At 37.5% G+C, this 24,735-nt stretch overlaps 2 protein-coding genes across 2 annotated transcripts; one reads left to right on the forward strand and one right to left on the reverse strand.

Annotated features, from left to right (window-relative positions):
* Window positions 1-15,129: 15,129 nt before the first annotated feature.
* Window positions 15,130-21,719, reverse strand: LOC147522236 (uncharacterized). The gene is made up of 6 exons (XM_086567365.1): window positions 21,416-21,719; window positions 20,655-20,992; window positions 19,622-19,732; window positions 19,395-19,502; window positions 17,352-19,276; window positions 15,130-16,081 (listed from the first exon to the last, which is right to left on the reverse strand). The coding sequence occupies exons 1-5, from the start codon at window positions 21,510-21,512 to the stop codon at window positions 18,854-18,856; spliced, it is 1,077 nt and encodes a 358-aa protein (XP_086423491.1). The 5' UTR covers window positions 21,513-21,719; the 3' UTR covers window positions 15,130-16,081; window positions 17,352-18,853.
* Window positions 21,720-22,759: 1,040 nt separating this feature from the next.
* Window positions 22,760-24,710, forward strand: LOC147522237 (uncharacterized). The gene has a single exon (XM_086592093.1). The coding sequence runs from the start codon at window positions 22,853-22,855 to the stop codon at window positions 24,500-24,502; it is 1,650 nt and encodes a 549-aa protein (XP_086448219.1). The 5' UTR covers window positions 22,760-22,852; the 3' UTR covers window positions 24,503-24,710.
* Window positions 24,711-24,735: the final 25 nt, after the last annotated feature.

Consider the following 24,735-nt stretch of genomic DNA (forward strand, 5'->3'; position numbering starts at 1 on the left):
ATCCCATAAGTTTTGGTATCCTAGCCAAGAAGTTTGTTCTGTATCTAATTATTTAGTGAGCTCCGCTCCCGATGCATCCCTTTACAATCGAAGGCTCACAGCGCAACCAAGGACCTGCCCTGAAGCATGTCTTAGTTATTTTTTCTCAATCCAAAATTTCTTCCATACCCATTTCGTCCTAGAATGCCATTTTCTTCTTTAGTGTTCCTCATGAAGATGGTCAAGTAATGGCTGATGTGACATACAACAGTCAGGGGACTGCTGTCACAGCCCGAATTTCTAAACAATTAAAATAAATGAATATTTGAAATATAAATATCTCAAACATCACTTGGTTCAATTGTCTAAAAACCCAGGCTATGACGGGGTGGATACAACACATGTAAAAACCTAAAACCCACATCATAAAATAATCTTAACAACAAAATAATCTCCAAATTTCTCTTTATTTCTTTATAAAAAAAAAATCTATCTTCCGTCCAAATAAAACATCAAACCACTCTAAGAATAACAGGTCTTCAACATCGTATTTTCAGGTCATATGAAAAGAAAACTATGTTATTACATACTTCCAAAAGAAAACGGACCTAACAAAACTAACGGACCGCCGCCTGTGCATCTAATCCTAATCACACGCCATGTTCCATCAAGCCTTCCACCACCTATGTTCCTAAGAACACACCCGTTACCGAAAAAAACAAAGAAATATTTTCGGTCAAAAAATTGAATTTCTTTGGTATGAGTAGACTAAATACATATAAACATTTCAAACTTTACTTATCCAAACAATCACTTTATATTTTCCCATAACTTAATCATTCTCACTTGGAAGACAAGGTTAGTTCCGTCATTTCAACCGGCATAGTTTCTTCCCAAGCAAAACTTCCATTATATTAACTCATTCAAATAACTCGCTTTTAATATCTAAATCATTTAATTACACTTACCGATGTCCGCCACCATAAGGGGTAGGGACCGTCCCCTCAAGAAAATATTATTAAGTCCTACCCTCCGCAGCAAAAGAAAGTTAACTTGTATATATAACATATGTAGATATCTTATATGGATTCAAAAGTAAACCCAAGCACACTCGTATAAACAAATCCATTTCTCTTATCAATTAATCAATTACTTTTCTTATACACATATTCCACAACCTATGTATCTTTTGGTTATTCCCGCCACATTCAAGGAATACCCAACCCTACATTCCCGTAGACACTCAAGGAATACAACTAACCCGCAAGGCTAATACCTTAGTTCCTCTCTAGGGTAGTCCAAATAATCCTGGTCATTCACAAGCACATTCAATGAATACCGTCATTCATGGCACATTCAATGAATACCCCTATATAACGCTTAATCGGCCATTTATGGCACATTCAATAAATGCCCACCTAACATATGACATCAACAAATATAAAACTAAATTCCAAACCTTGAGGCAGTAGAGAGTTAAAGAGGTGGTAAATTTTGTTTACGATTATTGAAATTTTATTGAATAAATTATCTCCTCGGAATCTAACGAAAGATCTTGTTTCACGTATTTTTGGTTACGCGTTATTAATATACCGATGTCTAAGTGTCATAACGCCAGATATCCTAAAAAGACGAAAATCTCACACATAAGTAGTTAATCACACATACACATCGATATATAAAAGGTCTTTTAAAAAGCCAAAAACAAGTTAATAGCCCTAGACCTATCTTAATAACCCAAATCATAATCCGAGTTAAAAGATCAAATTGAGTTAACTGGTCAAAGTCAACCCTAGTCAAAAGTCAACTCTGGTCAAAGTCAAAATCAACTCTGGTCAAAGTCAAAGTCAAAGTCGACCTGCCAAGAGTCAACAGCAGTCAATCAGCCCCAAACTCCTCTAACCCAAAAGCCCAAAGTCAAAGGCCCAAAGTCTAACTTAAACCCAAAAACTAAAAATCCAAAAGTTAAAACATAAGCCCATCACGATTTGGCCCAAGCCCAAATCGTGATACACTGTTCATCTCCTTCCCTCATTCAACTTCTCCAGCCACCACCGACCACCACACAGCCACCACCGGCCATCCTTGACAGAAAAAAAAACCCAGCGGTTTTGATCCTCACCAAAACCCCCACCTTCCTATACCATCAAATCATGATTCTGTTACACTGAAGAAAATTCGAACGACGCCATTAATGGCTGTTCCGAGCTTCACCGCGCTCATACCACGATTCCACCACCACCAATCATTCTCCGGCACCCCACACCACCTATATAGATCCTCTCCTAACAACAAAACACTTCCAACCACCAACCAAATCCTTCAGACCAACAGTAGCAGTAACCCAAAACCCTTGTAATAGAAAGTCTATTCGCATCCAATCAAACAATGATTTGGTACTGGCTAATAACACATGTTCATTATCATCACAGCAAAAATCACGACATTAAAATGCGTAGGCACAGTACTTAAAAAAATTTATAAACGCCGGCCACCATTAGCACCTGTTCAAGCTTTTTCCCAGCTTCAACAGCCCAACCCAATCACCGATTCTAAACCCCCGACATCAACAAAATCAAAACAAACAGCCCACGGCACAACACACAGCACAACAGTATAACAAACCATGAAAATTTTGGTCCTTTGGCGAAACGCGAAAGCGCTTGGTCAATACATAAGTCGACCACTGCCATCATCGATTCTAACACCCCTCGTTTTAAGTTTTTCCCGAGACAAACGTTTATTCATAATTGTATACGTAGTTAACACTACACAGTATACAGTATAATCAGACTCATAGAACAGTATATGAACAGTAAAAATCATATTGATTCTATCCTCATGCAATCTACATTAAACAACGAGAACTTTATCAAACATAATATATCTACTCACCAGAAGGCTCTCGACATTATCGGTAAATTTACCAAAAAAAATCTTCCTTTTTGTCACAAGAAAACTCCATTTTTTTCTAAACCCTCATTGTTTTTTCCCTCAAAACTTTACGGGGAAAAAACCCTCAAAAATAAGGACAACACTTATCTATTTACCTACGGGGCTTTTATCCTTATCTGATAGTTATCATCTATCCATTATCTATTTTTATTATTATTATTATTTATTATTATTATTATTATTATTTATACTAGGAAAACAAAAGAAAAAGCCGGGGTGTTATAACTGCCACTGAATGCGTCCCACCTAGGAGATGTCTTCGGTCGAAGATAACTAGACTGTGAATATGATTTTTTGTTTCTCTTCTAGAACATTATCATATAGGAAGATTTCAGGTAAGTCAGGTTTTAGCGTGATTATGTTGACATACTCATATTAGTACGCATTACTACAAAGACGATTTTGTTTTTGGTCGCTAATGTCTTGAGGTTCCGTGTACCCCTTTTAATTATTGGTTTCTTTCTTCCTTTAGAAAAAAAAAAAATCTGAATTTGGATATGATGCTCGTGTTTGGGAGCATGATATAAGGAGATTATCTTGTTTTTAATCTAGAACATAAAGTGTACAATATAGGAAGATTCCGTGTAAGTCATCCTTTAGCGTGTTTGACATGCTCACAACATTCACTATCATCTAAGATCGCTTTTCTTTTCTTGTACCCTTTTTAAATATTGATACTTTTCAACCGGAAAACCTGAATTTGGATGTAAAGTCGGTGTTTGGGAGTACCTGCTTAATTTCTTTTGAGTTTGGAAGAGTCCATTTCCTATATGGATTATTAATATGACTCTATGACTCTGTCCAAGAAGAGGCAACAAGTGGGTAAGTTGAGTTTCCATATATCGCTACTCAAGTCAATATGGTAGAATTATAGTAGATGATTGAAAATAGGGAATGGACAAATTGAACTTTACCTAGCTAGCAATAACAATGTCAATGGCTGAAACGATTATGCATAACCCGTCCATGATTTCCTTGACACTCCTTATTTAATAATCATGAATCTATAACATTTGAGAGTAATGCTTAATTGAAATATTAAAAGTTCTAGATGATAAAAAGTTAACTAAATGGTAGAATTATAGCATGACATGTTCACTTATAGGATCTCGTTGTGTCTTTTATTGATTGTGTGTATTCTAGGCTTCCATGCTGTTGATATGTATTTGGGTTTCCTCGAATTTCCAAATATTGTTTGACACGGCAAGTCGGCAAAAGGTGGACCAATAAGTTACGCTCTTTTTAGTTGAACGATTTGGCCATTGGTGTAGGTGCATGTCATGCTAGTTCCATCCGCATTCGAAATGTGGATTAATGGCTTGAGTCATTGTTGTTTCATTATTGTTTACCTTGGAATAAAACCTTGTTATATTGATTACTTTATGATTAATGGTGGAGAGCTAGAGATATTCATTCTTTGAAGTTATCTCGTGTTTTGTTGTGAGGGTTAGTTGGGTATTATGTTTAGGACGCCATTGCTCTCTTTCTACTTTTAGTGTTGTAAGTTGTGAATATTTGATTCTTACACTCCGGCCTTGTCGGGGTGGTAGGACATCTTTCTTGTGTTTGATTTATATGTGTGCCGCCCGACAGAGTACTAGAATGTGTTTAGCTAGTCTTGAATATTAACTTGTCACATAAAGAATGGGTCCCTGATTAAATGCACCAAAATTGATTAGGCTTCTCCAGCCCAAGCCCAAATTATGGGCCCAACAAAAGCCCAAGACACCCCCACTTCCATCAAAAACCGAAAAAACCTTCTAGTCGGTCATCTCTCTCAAGACTCAGACCAAAAAAAACCCTTCAACCCTAACCAAAACGAATTAGAATCACCCAATCCAATTAGAATCGCCCAATCCAAAACCATTCCAATTCTCAAATCCAATTAGAATCGGTACAATTGTAATTGAGAATCGCACAATCAAATTGAGCCATCGAGTTTTTCTTTCCTGAATCAAGTTTCATATCCAATTTGAATCAAGTTTCATATCCAATTTGAAGGTAAGAATCATATTGGCTTGGTTCTATTTCTTGTTGGCTTGGTTTAACTACTTGTTTTAGGAAATGGGTAATATTTGATGGTTTGGAATTTGTAATGGGGTACGGTTGTTGGTAGAATCTTGTTTCTGTTGTAATGGGGTACGGTTGTTCATTCCTCCTCTAATGTATGAAGATTGGATTTGTTTCAGTGTAACCTTATGTTAGATTCCTGAATTTTGAATGGAACTAGTGCAACATTGTCTCCATTTTAGTAATAATACGCTTAGAGAAATACTAGCGATGCTACCCCTTAGAGGGGGTAGCATGGTGATACCCCCAAACATGTGATTTAGAGCCCCGTTTGAAAATTAAAAAATGAGTTGCTTTACATCTTGTTGCTAAACTTTCATAGTGCTCATCTTTCATACCTAGTATTTTCCTTTAGGGCTTGATGTTATAAGAGAAGATACTTTTACCATTTTATGATTAGTGTCTCTGTACATTCTGTTACTCACCTTTTATATTGCTTATGTTCTTGAGTCTTGACTAATGAGTAATGACCTTGATTACATGCAGCTTTTACGAGTACTTGCTTAAGGTCCGATACTGTGGGAACAAAACCTGCTGTAAAGCATTATAGGTGAGAAGCTTTTTCTTTGGTTATCAAATTTATCAATGTACAATCAAGGTGGTTTTTTGGGTGGTTTCCCCTATGCTTGACGAGGATAGAAATTGTATTGTGGGTTGAATATTTTATAGGGTGTTATGTACATATGGTTGTTGGAAGGATGTCATTATTGATTTCCGTGTTATGACAGTTTAAGTATACTGAAATGTTGACTAAACAAAGGAAACTCACCAAAAATTTTGATAGAATTTGATAGTGTAACGCCTCATTCTATTTCTTCATATATACTTGAGTTATCATAGCAAGCTTATAAGTACATTTGTTTTAATGACCGATGATCTCTTTTTCTAGTGGTTTTCTTTGTACATTGTTTATTTAAATATGGTTTACTAATACTTATTTTATTTTTCTTTGTAAATATGGGTCCTCGATCAAAAAATGTGAAGAATGTAGCAAAAACTACATTGAAGGGTGTTAAGAAATTGTTTGGTGGCGGTTCCTCTAGCGTGATGCAGTTGGAAGAAAAAGACATAGGGCGACGGCTTAACCAAGATCGGTAGCGTAGGGGACCATTTGGAAAAAGAGGTTCCCGAGGTTCCCGAGGTTGATTCGCTTAGTGAAGATAGTGTAGATAGTGTAGATAGTGATACTAATGTAGGTTTAGATGTAGGTTTAGATGTAGGTTTAGACAAAGGGAAGAGTATAGTAGAAGAGGAGAGTGAGAGTGAGGAGGAGGAGAGTGAGGAGGAGGATGAGCGGGATGATGATGTTGAAGAATATGTGGTAGAAGACGCATCACCCGGAAGGAAGCACCTCCCGGTATTAGATTTCGTAAGAAAATCCAATGATGATTTGGAGTTTCAAAGAGGTGTGTATGGGGAGGCCCGTATGAGTTAGAGTTGTTGTATGACTATCGCGTGCATGTCGCCGCGATGTTTGGGAGAGAAGGGTAATATTTTGTTTTTCTTGTGTACTTTGATTTTCTTTACAAAATCTTTTGTTTCGCTCATATATATCTAATGCGTTTCGGTTGTTTCAGAGGATCGCGGAGCGTTGAAGTGTGTTTCACACTTAGCTAAGTTATCCCAATGGAATTTCAAAATGAATGTGAAAGGTCTCCTCGAGATTTGCCGCGGATTGAGAAGGATCAAGTTGTTTGATCTCGTGGAAGGTTATCACGAGCATATGGATCCACCATTGATCTCAAGTTTGTGGAGAGATGGCATCCCGAGACCAACACCTTCCATATGCCGGTTAGGGGAGATGATCGTGACTTTGGACGATGTTGTCCAAATCTGTGGAGTCACAGCTTAGAGGAAGAGCGGTGCAAGGGACAAAAGTGAACTTACAACAATCGATAAATCTCTTACATCTTGGTCCGGGGCTCCCTATTGATTTGATTAGGGCGGAGATGGAAGCTAGCAAGTTCACTTCAAAAGTAAGGCTAGAATTCATCCGAAGCATTTTGCTAACAAGATTCATGATAGCCCTATATGTGACGCTTTGAATGTGGTAGAGAAGGCCTCGAAGTTTCCGGGATGTTCAACGGACCGTTAGAGCTTTTATTCTGTTTTTCTTTGGATGTGCCGCTTTTAATCGACAAGTCCGGGACCGGAGTGCCTATATGTTATCCGAGGCCGTTGTTGAAATTTCAGTGAGATAGAAGAGTATGCATGGGGTGCAAGCAATTTTGACGCTTTTATATAGAGGTCTCGGGCCGCCACATGTGCGAAGGTGAAAGGGGTTACGTGCTATATGACTCTTCTACTACGGTAAAACTTGAGTATTTTAGAGTTTATTTTTTTTTTTTAATGTTAATTTTATTACTCTATCAATATGTTAACTATTTGTGTATATCTAGGCATGGATCTATGAGTATTTTCCCAGATTCATGACAGTCCCAAACTTCAACTATATCTCGCCTCACCCAGCGTGCTCACAGACATATCCCAAAAACACTATTACGACACAACGTATGCATTGCAGCTTTATCGAAATTATAATTGATGATTTGAATGAGTTCAATGTAAGTATTAAATTCAATGACAATTTGGTATTTAAGTTTCTTTATATTTATTTTTAGTAATTGATCATTAGAGTTGTTAATGACACATTTGATTTTGTTTCAGTTGTTTGGCATCCCTACAAAAATATCGAGAGATACAAACCCGATCGATGACATTGCATTTTTGAGGGATTGCTATGTTTTTCAACATTGTCGAGCTTTACTGCCGTCGCAAGGGTGGTGTGTCGGTTAAGGTCACGTGCAACTTGTACCTAGAGATCCTCCAATGCCAAATTGAGAACAAGAACCGCGGCGTGACGCTGGTATGAGGTGAGCCGACCAATATTGGGCCACTTTATCGAGTCGTGGGTAATCACGGATTCAACTCTGCAACCCGAGGACCTATTTCGCCTTATCCATGGGAGTGTCATCAAAACTACATGACTTGGTATGCGAGGAATTCTCATGTAGTTTTGGTGAACCCCGAGCTTCTTCCTATTCATCCCTCCCCGAGACACCGCTAACCGCTCACCGATTGTAAGTATTGTGATTTTAATTGAGTTTTCTCTAACGTGATTTTTGCATTCGATTGGTAACTTATCTTATTTTTTTTCTTTTTTCGGCGTAATCGACGCCATCGATGAAACCAAATGGAAAGAGAGAGGTCTGCAATTTGGTCGGAATGATCCGCCAGAGGAAGCAAGGTCCTCTTCGAACAGCGCATAACTTGACTAGGTGCAAGTACATTGGGTGGGCTTATAGTTGATTTGTTTCAGGTTTAGGGTTTGTAACTTTGTAATTTAGTTTGATAGAGGTAATTTGTTTCAGTTTAGGGTTTGTAATTTTGTTAACTTCGAATGAATTGATGGATATGATGTTTGCATGAATGTTTGAATGGAATTTAATGTTTAGGGTTTAGGGTTTAATGTTTGAATGGAATTTTATGTATGGATGAATTTGATGAATGAGAGTGTTTGATATCCCGATGTTTGAGAAAAAGTGGAATTTGATGAATGAGAGTGTTTGATATTTGATGTTTGAATGGAAAAGTGGAATTTGATGAATATGAAAGTGTTGTAAAACAAAACGAATTTTGAAAAATTTTCTTCCAAACGACCAGTACCAAGATCGTTTGGCATAAAGGCCAAACGACCTCGCCAGATCGTTTTTCCTTTAAACCAAACGACCACGCAGATCGTTCGCTTTTAATCTCAAACGACCCGGCCGATCGTTTTGTATAAAGGCCAAACGACATGGCCACATCGCTTGGTATAAAGGCCAAACGACATGACCACATCGTTTGGCCTTTAGACCAAACGATCCGGCCGGGTCGCTTTTGTATTAAAGCCAAACGACTTCACCGTAGTTTCGGTCATTATTGACAACATACTTAACATTATTTCAAATCACTTTCGATTAAGGGTCCGAATCAACTAGTCGATCACTGATTGCCATCCGAATCAACTTAGTCGATCATTCGATTTCAAAATCACTCGATTGACGTCCGAATCAACTTAGTCGATCGCTCTATTTCCAAATCACTCGATTGCCGTCCGAATCAACTTAATCGATCACTCGATTTCCAAATCAAATCAAATAAAAGCTCTAACATTATTTCCAAATAACAAAAAAATAAAATAAAATTACATTTGTTCCAAATTACATCAAAATATCAAATTACATCAATATATCACTTAGTCGATTGCTCGATTTCAAAATCACTCGATTGCCATCCGAATCAACTTAGTCGATTACTCGATTTCCAAATCAAATCAAATAAAAGCCCTAACATTGATAACATAAAAATCAAATCAAATTACACTTGTTCCAAATTACATCAAAATACAAATTATATCAAAATATCATATCGACAACATACAAACAACTTAATCGAAAACATGTACTGTTGGGTCTTCAACAAGCTCCTTCTCCCATATTAAATTGGGAATGTTCAATGCCATAAATTGCAATTGCCTTCTTCACAAGGCCAAATTCCAACTTTCAAAGAATATCATATCGAGCTCTAAGCCATTGGTGATTATCGAGGAACCGGACAATCTTCAACAAGTTCAACATTGACAAAATGATTTCCACCAATATGTATGCTTACCCAACACTTGGGTCACTCTCTGAGGATTTGCTTGGGTTCTCAGCCGGCATGAGAAGAAAGCACCGACGAGCTCCTAAATGCATAAGGACAACATTAAATCTTGAAGCAAATAAGTATCCAAAGAAAAGGCATGCTCATCCACTTATTTAAGGGGTGTGTAATCTTCTTCATGTAGGATTTCCTTCATCGAATAAAACCTCACTTTGATTGTACAAAGTACAATAAAGGGGAGGTTGTCGATAAGCTCTTCGCACAACTCCCTTCTCATCCGTGGGCATTCTTCTTGACTTCTTCCTAATGCAATGCAGAAAGCTCTATAACCGCAGGTTGCCATCGCCAACAGGTCATGGACTCTAACAATGTATTTATGTATTTCTTCGGGAATATCCAACCCGTAATCTTTAGGACCCCTCGTATTTCCAAAGTCTAAGCCATCTCTCACATTTCGGTGGTGTGGACCGCTTTTGGAGAAGGCTTATTTCGTGGTGTGGTTGTTTTTTTGTGTTTTGGGAGAAGGTTTATTTCTTGGTGTGGTTGTTTTGGTGTTTTGGAGAAGGCTTATTTGTTGGTGTGGTGTGGATGTTTTGGGTTGGTAGTTTTGGAGAAGACTTCTTTCTTGGTGTAGTGTGGGTGTTTTTGGGTGGCATGTGTTTGTTTGTGGCGACGACCCACTCTTCATGGTCACGTTGAGAATGTTCAAAATGAGATGGATCTCGCTTTGAAGAGTTATCATCTCCAGCTTTGAAGCTTTTCTCGCTACAGCTACCTTCGGCCGACCTTTGGTTTTGCTTCCTCACAAAGGCGGTACTAGCCATGTACTTTCGGGTACGGCAATCTCCATAAGCTTCCTAATCATAACCCTCTCGCTTCTTCTTAAAACCATTGCAAACCTATTCATGAACAAGTCCATCGAAGGTGCAACATCGGGACCAACACCCACCGACACATTGGGGAAGAAGACATAATGTTTTCCAAAAAAGGGGTCGGTAGCGATCAAAGGGATGGACCGCTCTTGCTCTTCAAACTCAATTAATTCATGAGCACATGGCGTCCATGGCTCGTCGCGCAAATAGCACCAACACCTTATCTCTCCATCTTTAACACGCTTTTACGCTGGGTATCTATTTCTTCAAATAACAAGTCTAAACACTTCATGCGGAGACAAGGCCTCCGAAGTTCACGAAACAAAGGAATCCGTGGTGGTGCCGAAGTTACAATCATACTTCTCTCGAAGGTAGCTCTACTCTCCGGACATCCGGATCTCTAGAATCGGGTGGATTAAGCTAAACATACTCAAAAAAATCATGACAGTTTGCATTTCCTAGTACACGCTTCACCGAGCATGAGACCGCTTCAACTCTATTGGTCGTTGTACTCCCAAAGTGAATGTGTTGGTCAGTCCAACAACATACTGAATCGATCCCCTGTGAGGAAACCAAGTCTCGCGAAATAGCAAACAAAATTGAGTACTTTCAACCCCAATAATATTTTTCCAAATCATCCCATCTACGCTGAAAATAACCTCTGTCTTCGATTTGACTACAGGTGTTCCACGAGAACTGGCCCTTCTCTACAAGTTCTCAGTAGTTGGAAAAATATCGTAAATTTTTGAAAGGACGACGTAGCGATATGCCATCTACATAGATGCTTGTGTGCGTTAGGAAAAACTCGTCACGCACACTCATCGTGGCTATGTCCCCGCCGACACGATCACAGATGGGCTTATGTCACCAAGCAAGCCACTAAAATGATGCAGGACCCACTCATAGTCGACTGTTGTTTCGTGACAAGCAAAAGACTGACACACGGTGAAAGATTTCCACGCTGAAGTCACCCCAACAAACTGTAACGAAAGGCCACCGATACACGTTAGTTTTGTAGGTAGCGTCTAACATGAAAAAAACCGTTGGAAAAGTCCGGAGCCAACTTAACACCTTCGGATGGGCCCATAACAATCCCGCTATCTCCTCAGATTCTCATCCCCGCTCAACTCCTCAAAATAATGTTCTTTTGCTAACAACTCACGCACTCAGAATTGTGTTAGACCGCTCATATCCATTTCCTCACCTTCGCGCTGCGATTAGGAGACTTAGGATATACTAGAGATGTTATCATGATACCTATTCTTGATGGAATCCAATATTTGTTTAGGTTTTATTCCACACTTACTCATCTCTCGACAAATACCGAACTCGAACGGTTAGTCGAGTAGCAAATGCATGTCCTTCAAGGGTCTTCGCCAATGGATGGTTGTGAACACCATTAAGAATCCATAATTTTCCAACTATCGACAAGTGCCGCGTTGAAAACACCTTTTAACTTAAATGGACATCCCGATTTCTTGGTTCCCGACCTTCTCTTATTAGCCTTCTTCTTCCTTCCTTCTTGTGTGACCGATACACACCCGAGCACTCGCAAGCCAAATTCAATCTTGCTACTCGGTTTCCTTTTGGCACACTCACTTTTCAATGACCACAACAACATTAACTTGTCTTCCTCTAGCGGTTGCCCAATCGATTGCCTCGCTAACGTGTATGAAAGACCTAAACACATAAAAACAACAACTATTATTAATACACTAATAAAATTATATTTAGAAAATTTAAAAAAAAAATGAAATCAATGCCTACTCAATCATACCTCTTCCGTAGTAAAAATTTCTGTTGTATCACTTAAAATCGGTTGACAATCCACATCATTCGAGTTTGCAGAAGATCGGTTCCCGGATAGCGGCAAAGAATTCTACATATAGAAGAATAAAACAAGAGTCTCAAACAATTTGCATTTAGTTTCAAACGACCCACCCATGTAGTTTCATCAAGAGTCCAAACGACCCGGCCATGTAGTTCTATAGTGTAATGAAACGACCTGGCCATGTAGTTCTATAGTGTAATGAAACGACCCAGCCATATCGTTTTCTAGTGTTCTCAAACTACAACGCTATGTCGTTCCGTCATGTTCTCAAACTACATGCCCATGTCGTTTTATAGTGTTCCCAAACGACCTAGCCATGTCGTTTGGGCTCGGGTTTTGCATTAATTCATTTTGCATCCATTCATTCATTCATTCAATCAATCAAGTGTTTTGTATTCATTTTAATCAAGTGTTACCTCATTATTTAGGTTTGCATTTTGTCGTCGAAGATTTCTCGAAATTTCATTTGCTCGACTTGTCGCATCTTCAAATTCTTCACCTTGACCTTCAACATTTTGTTCCACTTCTTCACTTTCAACATATCTTCTATTTTCTCCTTCTCTAATTTGTTGTTCTTCTCTAATTTGTTGTTGTACCTCAAACATTACCTCAAATACTTCTTCTTCATCTTCATGTTCCATTTAGAGAAACTTGAGTGTGTAGAGAAACTTGAGGATGTAGAGAAACTTGAGTATTCTATGTAAACCCTAAACTCTAAACTGAAAGTGAATGAAGATATTTTATATATATTTGAAATTTTGATATATTTCAATAATTGAGTGAAAATATATTTGTAAACCCCCCAAACTAGTTTATTATTTACAATTGAATAAAAAAAAATGGAAAATAACAAGTTTAGATATAAAACAAATTATTATTTTAGATTTGGATAATTTAGTGAAATATGTTTGAAATTAAATTTTTTTTTATGTCAGTACGAAATTTGTAAACCCTAAACCCTAAACTCAAACCCCAAACCCCCAAACTAGTTTATGATTCAAAATTTGAAAAAGAAAATAAAAAATAATAAGTTTATAAATAAAACAAATTATTATTTTGAATAATTAAGTAAAATATGTTAGCACGAAATTTGTAAACAACTCTAAACCCTAAACCCTAAATCTCAACCTAGTTTATGATTCACAATTTTAAAAATAAAATAAAAAATAACAAGTTTAGATATAAAACAAATTATTATTTCAAATAATTAAGTGGAATATGTTGGTAATGAAAATTTTAAACCTTGAACTCAACTCTAAACCCCAAACTAGTTTATGATTCACAATTGAAAAAATAATAATAATAACAAGTTTAGATATAAAACAAATTATTATTTTAGATTTTATAGCATGTTTGATTACATGTTTTAACTTGGTTATAAAGATACTATGTCATAACAAATAAAGAGTGTAGAGTGCATGTAGTTTTATTGATGTAATTGTGTTGTTTCTAACCCAATTTTTTAAATCGGATTTCAATTTTTCTAATTCAATTGAAATCGTTTGAGTGCATTTGGAATCGTTTGAGTGCGTGTCCACGTCGTTTGAGTGTACACTCAAACACGTGACCAAGTCGTTTGAGTGTATACTCAAATTACATGTCCAAGTCGTTTGAGTGTATACTCAAATTACATGTCCAAGTCGTTTGAGTGTATACTCAAAAACTACATGGACAAGTCGTTTGAGTGTTACTCACACTAACACACAAACTACGCGGCCATATCGTTCGCGGCCATGTCGTTTGAGTGTACCCTCAAACTACGCGGCCATGTAGTTTGAGTGTACACTCAAACTACGCGGCCATGTAGTTTGAGTGTACAATCAAACTACTCGACCATGTCGTTTGAGTGTATACTCAAACTACATGAACTCGCCGTTGAGTGTTACTCACACTAACACTCAAACTCCGCCATGTCGTTTGAGTGTACACTCAAACTACGCCGCCATGTAGTTTAGAGATACACTCAAACTACATGACCGCAGTTTGAGTGTTAGTGTGGTAACATCGAAACTACGTGGCCATGTCGTTGAGTATGCACTCAAACTACATGGCCGCCAGAGTTTGAGTGTAAACTCAAATGACATGGACACGAAGTTTCAAATGTTAGTGTGAGTAACACTCAAACGACTTGGCCATGTAGTTTGAGTGTAACTCAAACTCAAAGTAACACTCAAATGACACGACCATGTCGTCTGAGTGTAAACAGAAACGATTTGGCCAAGTCGTTTGAGTGTACACTCGCATCGACACGGTGGTCGGTCGCTTGAGCGTAAGAAACGTAAAACCACGGAGGGGTTCGTTTTGGCGATACCGGTTGAATTGGTTGTTGGGCTTGGGCTTTGATGGCAAACTTGTAATATGGCAAATTTGTAAAATTTCTTTTTTTTTGAGGGGTTGCCCAATCCAATTTGATGAGTGCCCAATGGAATCACCTTTTAATTTCAAGTTTTCTCTTTGATTTTTACTTTTTATTGTCAGAGCCTGTTTTCGGATTATGCTCTATAGTCTATACTGTACAACACCAACAAGAAGAACCAATTCCAAAGTCAGATAAATTTCAGAACTTATTATTTATTTATGGTCGTAACTCCGAGTTTCCTTTGCTCTACAGGTCTACCCTAACAAACCAGTACTTTAACAACATATTCACTCACGAGTTTTCCATCTGAAGTTTCATATCAACTAAACACATAATTTAATCCCATATTCAATCAAATTCGCGTCCATGTGAGGGAAGGATGTGTGTATAAGTGTATAACAATATGGAAAAACAAACACACTGTAATAAGTCTTAATTGCTTAATAATAAAAGAAAAAAGATCTGTCTAAAACATTCACATCAGGCATCAGTTGCTGCAATCTTTTTTGCCGATCTAATTGAATTAGGATTCGTTTTTTTTTTTTTCCTGAATCAATTTTTGACAATCATAGATCTAATTATTAGTTTGAATTAGGAAGAAGTCGCCTCAAAAGAAACCATTTCCATCCACAAGAAAATATATCACACGCAAGCTTAAAACACACACAAACACACACATTTTCATTAATTCTCTCTGTGTTACTAGCTTTGCAATGGATTCAAAGAAAACTGAATTGGACTACGAGTTCTTCCTTCCCTCTGTGCTTACAAAGATGGTCATATAAGAAAGGCTTATTGTCACTAAAATCGTTCCACCTTCCTTTGAGTAAGCAAGAATCAAGAAGTTGAGGACTGCATTCAAAATAGAAGCATTAACAGCAAACTTGGGGAGTGCCACTGATTCTCCTACAGGCACCTCGAACAGAATTCTAGTGATTAAGCTAAATACTGATGACAGTTCGCGGATCTCTAATGCTGGATATGAAGTATTGTTCAGAGATAATATAGGACGAAGTGCTGCTCAGTGCAAAAATAAATTATTACTAATTGATCCGTACCCTATGCTTTCATTAGATTTATAAATCTCCTTCCATCCATTTGTCAGAGGATATAGTAATTCAAATGAAATTCATTCAGAAAAGGTGGACACATTCTTAAGTCACAAGAGTTTAAATTGCAACAAGACTCCTCCGGTCACAAATAAAGACAGAAAAATAAACAAGAGAACAGACGAAACAACTACCCAGAAATAACAACCCAACACTGAAGTATATGAAACTTCCATCCAGATATACTGACGAACTGGGTCAGATCAAAATAGCTTCTGGGCAAGTATGTACACCAAACTTGTGCCTCCAGCGAGAAAATTTCCTGTTAAGAAAAGTAAAAATAAACCATTTCAATTGGAAGAATAAAATAATGGAGAAAAGAGGAAGACAAAATTGACTTAATGCATTAAATACTATATTACATACAAACCTTGAATTCTACATTGCATTAGTAAACTCGTCTAATGTACGCTGTAAAGGTTTACTGACAAGGATAACAATTAAGTCAGCAATCACAACTCTATACTTAACAAATTACACATCTAAACCCTGAGAACTGACATAATCAGCAAAAACGTAACAAGATATGAGTCACTGCTCTAATGCAACTAAGACTCTGACATTCTATCTTTCTTAGTTCTTCATGCAAATCAATCTAGAGACCTTGCATGATCATGAACTCCACCATACACACCTCTGCAAAGATTCTGTGTATGGTAGATATAATAGCTATCAACACAAAACGGGCAATGCATTTTATACTTTGTTGACTTAGCAATTTAAAGACAGAAATTGAAATCGGTAAGAAAATATTCCAATAACAAAACAAATGGGAGGATACAGAGATGCAGCTAAAAAACAAGTTGACCTCAAACAAAATCTTAAGAAATTGAGAAAAAAATAATACCTTGAAAGATTGACTAAAGGTCTAAAGCAATCAGATTAGGCATTAAATACGACAGAAAAAGAGAAGAAAAGTTAGGTTGGGCATCTGCTTAACCATTGCTGGGAGCCTGGGACTTGGGACAAAATATGCAACCCGCTGAAAGATGTAGAAGAGTTGTTAAACCAGGCCAGACATGTTTGACCGGAATACTTGCAGAACTGAGATCTTATATATAGACAAAAGCAACTCCAAAGGCTCAAACAACCAAAAATTCATCAAGGATAACAAAAAGGAGCTTGAAGGTTATACAGATATAATTATATGGAGGCATCTTACAAGCACAAGGAACAATAAATTGATTCAGAAGCTCGATTATGATACCCTTAAAATAGCCAAATAACTAGAATCTGAAACAAAAGTCATGTCCTCCTTTTAGAGAGATTACATGCTGCAAATTTGCATCGTATTGGATCTTGCAACGGGGGGTGGGGTGGGGTGGGGTTGTATCCCTAACTAACCCTCAAAGATATCTCTACTTGTACTACTAATTATATAAAAACAGAAATGACATCAATCTGATTGGAATGAAGGGCATAAGCATCATGTAACGCCAAAGGCGTAGTAATGAACAATGAGATTTGTAAATTGCAACATATTACATAAAACAATGCAATCTATCTTAGGTGCCATTGTTAATTAGCTTTACCTGCATCAGCAAGTTCTTCAACACCTCTTGAAGCACCTGTGCGTTTTTCAGCATCATCTACAGGCACTGAAGCACGAGCACGTTCTTCTTCATAACGTGTATCCTCAAATCACGATAATGATCTTCATGATCACAATTTTCGAACTCAGCTTAAAACCAACCTGTAACTCAAAGCAACAACAACAAATCAATTTTCGAAAAATGTAAATAAACCCCATCTCTCCAAACAGCCAAATATATCAAATCTGACGGATATTGGACATTTGTTTCCATCTCATGGAGGTGGAACTGGACAAAGATACACCAAGTTGATATGGAATTATAAGTTTGTTCCATAGGGGCATTCAGAATGAATCACAGATCAGCCACAGAGTTATTATGGATCCTAAAAAAAAACAGAGTAGAATGGGGAAGAAACAAATACCATATCGATCATATTATTAAAGTCATCAAAAGGCCAAGGTGACACTATCGAATTACTTCATTAAAGAGCAATTGTTACGTTCATGAAGAGTTTTGCAATTCAAGATTATGTATAAATTCTTCAACTCTGTTATCAGCTTAACTAATACAAACAATAATTAGCAGCAAAAAGTTAATGAAAGGTATAAGACCCAATCTACAAACCTGTTCATCACAAGTGAGTGGAGTAATTTTCATAGTAGGATTGTCAAACATCAGATTAGGTACATACATAGACTCATTGTCCAAACAGAATTTGCGGCTACAGGCTTGGCAAATAAAATACATGTCACTGCACACATTACAGATCTCTGCCTCTCTGATATCATCGGGATTTACTATCCACTTGGTAACCCTAAAACTATGGTTACAATCGTTCGTATAAGGTACTCTTTTATGCGTAAGGATAATAATAATAATAATAGTGTAACTTCGCTGACACAAATCCCGCAGAGCTTTGGTTCTCTCATCTTTCACTTTCCTTCTCCGAATGCCAAGAAACGGAGGCCCATTATTAGTAGCCAGACGTTATCTTTACTTGAGCACCAACTCTCAGGCTTCAAACATAGACACGCCACTGGAATACACGTGGATAGTAAGCGATAACCATTTCAGAACGTTTCTTATCAGTATTTCCTACTTCCTCAGTATACCTTCCTTATGCAGAGGCCTGACCACAGATGGAAAGGTTGATACTTTGTAACCAGAGGAGGGTTTTACCTGTGACATCATTTGGGTGTCCAAAACTTTCAGCGGTATAGATGCTCCGATGAAAACAGTTACTGATGGAGTCTGGTGGCTACTTGTATATATCCCATATTAAATCATGTACAAACTACTGCAGATTCTTTTTGAAAGCTAATAAGGCATTTGAAGTTATCTACAGATCCAATCTTGTATTTTTCCTGAATAGTTGTCCCGGTCATCTTTCAACTTTACAGTGCAAAACATAGTCTAACACAGATTCATGGTTAGTAAATTCTAGTTCGGAAGGACATCTCTGTTTCAACGTCCTCTATAGTCGTCAGTTAACAAACTCCTCAATTTCCATTATTCCACCCATGCAAAGAAACTACTTCAACTCCTTTAGATGCCTCACATATTGCTTGCAGGCAAGTAGCATGCTTCTTTCCAGAGAGATGTTCCCGAAAGTTGCGTTCATTCATGCACTGGATATTACACACCTTACACATCAGTGGTTCAGTCCCCATACTCGCACCAATTTTGTAGTTCTTCAACTCTTCAAGTTTGGACTTGTGTTTCTTTCCTTGATTGTGTAGGCTGAAACAAAGTTCTCCCGAACACGATACCTGGCACACATTACAAAAGAATATGACCTGTTGGCTTTTAGGGGCCTGTTGATTAGAATATTGTCGTAGTTGTTGTGGGGGAAAGCATGACTGCTTCATGGATGCCACTTCTTGATTATTTCCAACAACAGTGTTAAAATTAGTGGCCACTCCCTAGAATACAAACAAGGAAGTTGCAGTTTTAGTAACATTATTAAACACAGTACATATAGAAGCTATAATAAGCAGAGCAACAAGCTTACAAATAAGAAAATATAAAAAGTTGAGTAACCTGCTGAGTGTATGATTTCTTTTGTTGTTGTGGGGGCAAGCATGACTGATTTACGGCTGATGCTCCTCGTTTAGTTCCAACAGCAGGGTTGAAACGAGTAGCTGCTCCCTAAAAAAATGGAAAACAGAAAGTCATGATTTTAGTAACATGAGAGAGAAGTGTACCTTTAGAAGTTACAAGTTGATTAAACGTAGCCTAAAATATAACCAAGATCAGAAACGTGTTACCTGTTGATTGTGAAATTGCCTTGGTTGTTGTGGGGGCAAGCATGTTTGTTTCATGGATGGTGCTTCTCGTTTACTTCCAAAAACAGTGTTGTAACAGGTAGCCTCCCTTTCCTTTTACATGATAAAGAATGTTGCAATATTGTTAACATGAGAGAAAATGGTACAGAGAAGCTATAAGCTAAAGCCTAAGAAATAAGAAAAGATAAAAACTGGATAAAGGTAATAAAACACTTTTAGAACTCCACAGGCTCACACTCTTGTCATTAAAAGGTCAATCTTTCTAATTAGTGATCGCTTGAACATAAGTTTTTGGATAGTTTGTCTGCGTCTAACGGAGTTAATGGGATGCACTTCAAACAAAAAGGCGGAAAATGTAACACCCCATTTTTCCACTTCTCTTTGGCCATCTTGTGCTACTTTGTTTTACATTATACCAAACACGATGTCTGGATTGCCCAAGACTCATTCTCCTTCTCTTTATTTTTCAGTAGAGAACAAAGTAAATACTATCCATCAGTTCGCAAATGTGCCAGCCAAGGACAAGTATACCACATCAATTTAAAAGTGTTATCTGTTCTATCTGCCAGTCAAAGCAACTTTAGGCTAAAATTTGTTATGGTATGAATCCACAGTTGTCATTAATAAATTCAGAAACTTCTAACTGACCAAAACGTATGTGTGTCAACTCATGGTTACACACTTGAAAGTGTCACAAAGTAGAGCTTAATATGACACCACATAACTGGAGTCTGCTGAAAAATGCTCATCCATTCATGTTATAGAAACCCCCATTTTTGGACAAGTGAAGGGTCTCTACTCTCCAATGTGGTCTCCATTTCAGTCCACACCACATAACCCTCACCCGTTCATAAAATTTAACAACAAACAATTTGACAACAATATATATATATATATATATATATATATATATATATTTTTTTTTTTTTTTTTGGAGTGGAAGAACACCTTTAGCCTATGAAGGACAACATTATGAATCATATAAGCTGAATTATCAAAAGGCACATTATCTCACCTGAACATTCTTCGAAGGCTCCTGAAAATGATTAGAAGTTTGCTTTTGTAAGCTTTCCTTTTTCTTCCTGTATGCTAGTTCCCTTTGATACGCTAGTTCTGCAGACATCACCTTCCTCTTTGCACCCCCAATAGTGATCGTTTCACCCGTATTAACTGCTCCTGGTGTTTTGTCCCATCTAGGTTCACTCTCAAGGACCTTGGGATCTGATATCCCACCTGACATACCAAAACCATGCGATAAAGCAGGGGAAGGAACGGCATTTCCAAATTGTTGCCCATTTGGCCTAGCACTACAAGCGGATTGATTGAACAACGGTGGTTGCGCTATGGCTGAACCTATAAAAAGGGCATGTTTACGATAAAAAAACTGACATGCCGATAAATCTACCTAATACAAATATGATGATTACCCCAAACATTAGCTGAAAAAACTAAACCATTCTCTGATCCACATCAAAAACATTTGTTCAAAACATATCAAATTTTTAATAATAGGACATGTAAAACTAAGCCAAACAAAATACACAGAAATTCACTTTTTCAAAACATTTGATGGACGAAAAGTGATCAAATGTATATAAAAAATGACATCACAAAATGCAACCTATCTTCTTACTTAAAACAAACATAGAAAAAGATAAAATCTTTCACTATACCCAGCAAACACCGACATTGTATATGTATGATCAGTTAAAAAAGCTTTAACACTAAGTATACAAGAAAAAACAAACAAGCTAGATATAAAGCTGGTAATAATACCTTGCATTGGTTGGTAAAACTTTCCACCCTTTCCGGCTGTTAAGTCCAAAAAGCCCTCACCCTCACCCCCATTATCACTATCTGTTCTATAATCCATCACTTAAAGCTTCAAATACTTCAACTTTTAGCTCAATATACAAGAATGCAACTAAGGAACCTGAGAATAGTTGAAGCAAAGCTACGTTTCAGTGGGGCTTATTTGTGTTTTGAGTACAAGAGTGATTTGTGTGTAGAATGATCACTGTTGGCATATTTGGCGGGTAATAACCGAGTTATTAAGGGTATTTGAGTCATTTCGCTGGCCACGTTAAATGTGAAATGTTCTTTTCCGTACAGAAATTTGTTGTGAAGAGGATGACGTGGCAGACAGTTTTTGGATCATGTGCAACTGTACAAGTAAAGCTTGTGGGCCTTGTAAGTCCATCCTTTGGGCCTTGTTAAAGCCCATGTAATCATATGTGGGTCGTGGAAACAAGCAACAGATTTTGTATAGGAGGGACCGAGGGCTGGGCAGAGGTGTCAAAATGGTCCTCAAACCCTCAGCCCGCATGTCCTGACCCTGCTTATGGGCCAAAAAAGCCTTCAAAATGAGGCCCTCACACATTTGTGGGCTGGGCCTATCCGGCCCTCAAGCCTTTGAGGAGAGAGTAAAGGCCTAGACTTTGAAACTTAAGCCCTCCCTTAAACCCGGCCCTCATTAGGCCCTCAACATTATTTACATATATTTTAATAATTTTTTTATAATATATTTCATTTTAGCATTAATATACTAAAAATCACTTAAAATAACGTTTATCTATTGAGTTTGCCAACCTTATAATTCATTATAATATATTTATGAAATGAATTTAACTAATATTAATTGACTAATACAACTTTAACAAATTTTTTTAGTAGTTTGAAAGTTTAATTATGAAGTGCATTCAATATTATCATTTTTAACTAATATTTCTAAATTTATTTTGTAAATCAAATGTATAACATAATATCCAGCCTTCTTGTTTGACCCTCAAGCCAGACCCTTCAAGCCCTCCTGAGATGGTTGAGGGGTGGGTAAAAGTTTAGAGGTTTGAATATTAGCCCGACCCGACCCGGCCCTCTAGGTAAATGAGAATAGGACTGGTTCGGCACTCAAAACATGAGAGTTTCATTGTTTGAGAGACGGGCCAGCCCGGCCCGGCCCATTTGACACCACTGGGAGGGAGGGAAAGAAACAAACGAAAGGAAGAGAATAATGTGGTGATGATATTCACAAAGCAGAGAAGAAGAGAACCTAATAAATGATGGCGGAATCGACAAGAAAACGGCATTGCATTAATTTCGTCGTTTATACTCACTATATCGAATCTATAATCCTTTTCTTCTATTTATCCACCATGCATTATATTTATCTTTGTGAAACTCTCTTCATTTCTTGTTTCTTCAAACTTTAACGCAATGACGGAGAAACAACAAGAACAAACTTATATTCGCAACCGTGACCATCCTTTCTTTGATGGCATACTCAAAAGAAGCAGTTCATCTTCAGTTGATCCAGATCATAAATATCGCGGTCCAATAATTAATAGGATGAATTCAGTACCTGCTTCTTCTTCAAAAAAAGAATATGTATCATCACTCCCATCGACGCCTGGTTTTTCAGATATTTTCTCCGAAAACTCGTTTATGGAATCATCTTCAAATATTCAACTCAATACTCCTACACTAAAAAAGTTCCCTGTGCCACCTTCATTTTCTTTCCCTACTATACTACTAGATTTTGAAGTTCCTATATTACCTAAGCCAACAGTTGAGAGAACTTATAGTGTGGCCAAGAAGAAGTCGTCAGATACAATCAATATTCCACTTCCACCATCTGCAGCATCATTTTATTGCGGATTTACACCTCAGAATGAAGTCGTGGAATCACATGAAAGCGTTAGTCGTTTAAACTGGTATTTGAAAGCAAGAAAGGGTGATGTAACAGTTGGTTTTCCTGGAAAACTTTTACATGCTGTAATTGGACAAGAGGTAACTGATGTCAGTTCTGTCTCTTCGGTTATCATGTATGCTTTTTACTTGAATGAAACACTGCCTAAGAGTAAGCATTACTGTACTGTGCCAGTCATTAATATGAAAAGATCAGACCTGAGTTCTCATGGTGAGATTAAATGGTTACTTGATTCATGTCATATTGATCAGTCATCCTTAATTTTCATTGACGAGATTGATCTTTCATACTATTACGAATTTGGGAGTCTTAAATTAGTCTTGTTGAATAGTCACAAGCTTTCTCACCAACATGAGATGTTTAAGGATGCCTTGGTGGAAGTCTACAATTGCAAAATGAATGAAGAGTCTGTCACTTCTGATTATCCCTGGGTAGAAACTGTTACGGTGGGCCAAACCTTGTCGTGTTGTACATCTATTGCAGAAAAGTTTTCACAGGTTTCTCCTGAGATTTTGGCGGGGCAAGGCTTCAGCCGGCTTTTGTTAGCAGCAATTCTAGTAAGTACTGGAAATCTGAAGAACCCTCAATGCACTTCCAAGGATAAGTATATGGCGACTTTATTGATCAACGGTGCTGGTCGATATGGATGTAATGGTCTCCACCAGATATTGAAATACAAAATGTATGACATAACTGAACTCAAAGTAGCAGATATCTTACGCAAGGATTTCAAGAAGTGGACAAGAGGTGGTAAATCTGATCAAACTGGGTTGAATTCTAGAATGGTGGCTTCCAATATTGGGATGAGTTCTATTGGTATTTCAGTTGTACAGCTTCTTACTCATGAGGATTCTGCAACTCAAGACATCATTAATTTCCAGCAGTCGGAGAAACTGCGTCTACTGATGATTGTTTCGGGGTACTATGATAACCAGAAGAATTTCAAAAGGGAAATCCTCGTGTCTGCTGAATCTGTGGATCTTATGAGGAATCTGCTCCACTTCTTCAATACCAATGCGTCCCAATTGCCACTTAAAGTTTTGCATCAACCAGGTCTGAGGGACGAGTTAAGAGCATTTGAGATTGACAACAAGATAACATCGAGGAAGACCATTGAGCGCCTCTTGGAAGAATTTGGTGGTACAACAAAACGGTGATGAAGATCTCCATTGGCAAATGGGGAGGAGACACTATTCCTTGTAGGCTTGTACATTTAACTTGTTTCTGTTGTTATTTTTCAGTTGTATGAAAGTGCAGTGGTTTGAGTTATGGTTTAAATAACAGATATGGTGATTATAGTTGTGTGATAATATGAGACAATGGTAGGATTGTAGCACCTGTTTTTGGAACTAAAGTTTCTGGAAAGTATCCGTCTCTTTAACATTGCTTT

Source organism: Coptis chinensis, chromosome 1 (assembly GCF_015680905.1).
Source record: "Coptis chinensis isolate HL-2020 chromosome 1, ASM1568090v1, whole genome shotgun sequence".
In the NCBI taxonomy this organism is placed as follows: domain Eukaryota; kingdom Viridiplantae; phylum Streptophyta; class Magnoliopsida; order Ranunculales; family Ranunculaceae; genus Coptis; species Coptis chinensis.

Coding starts and splice junctions, on each gene's coding strand:
- LOC147522237 (XM_086592093.1), top strand. CDS start 22,853: ATGACGGAGAAACAACAAGAACAAACTTATATTCGCAACCGTGACCAT.
- LOC147522236 (XM_086567365.1), bottom strand. CDS start 21,512: ATGGATTATAGAACAGATAGTGATAATGGGGGTGAGGGTGAGGGCTTT. Junction 20,993..21,415: donor GTTTTACCAACCAATGCAAG/GTATTATTACCA, acceptor CCCTTTTTATAG/GTTCAGCCATAGCGCAACCA. Junction 19,503..19,621: donor GGCAATTTCACAATCAACAG/GTAACACGTTTC, acceptor CCATTTTTTTAG/GGAGCAGCTACTCGTTTCAA.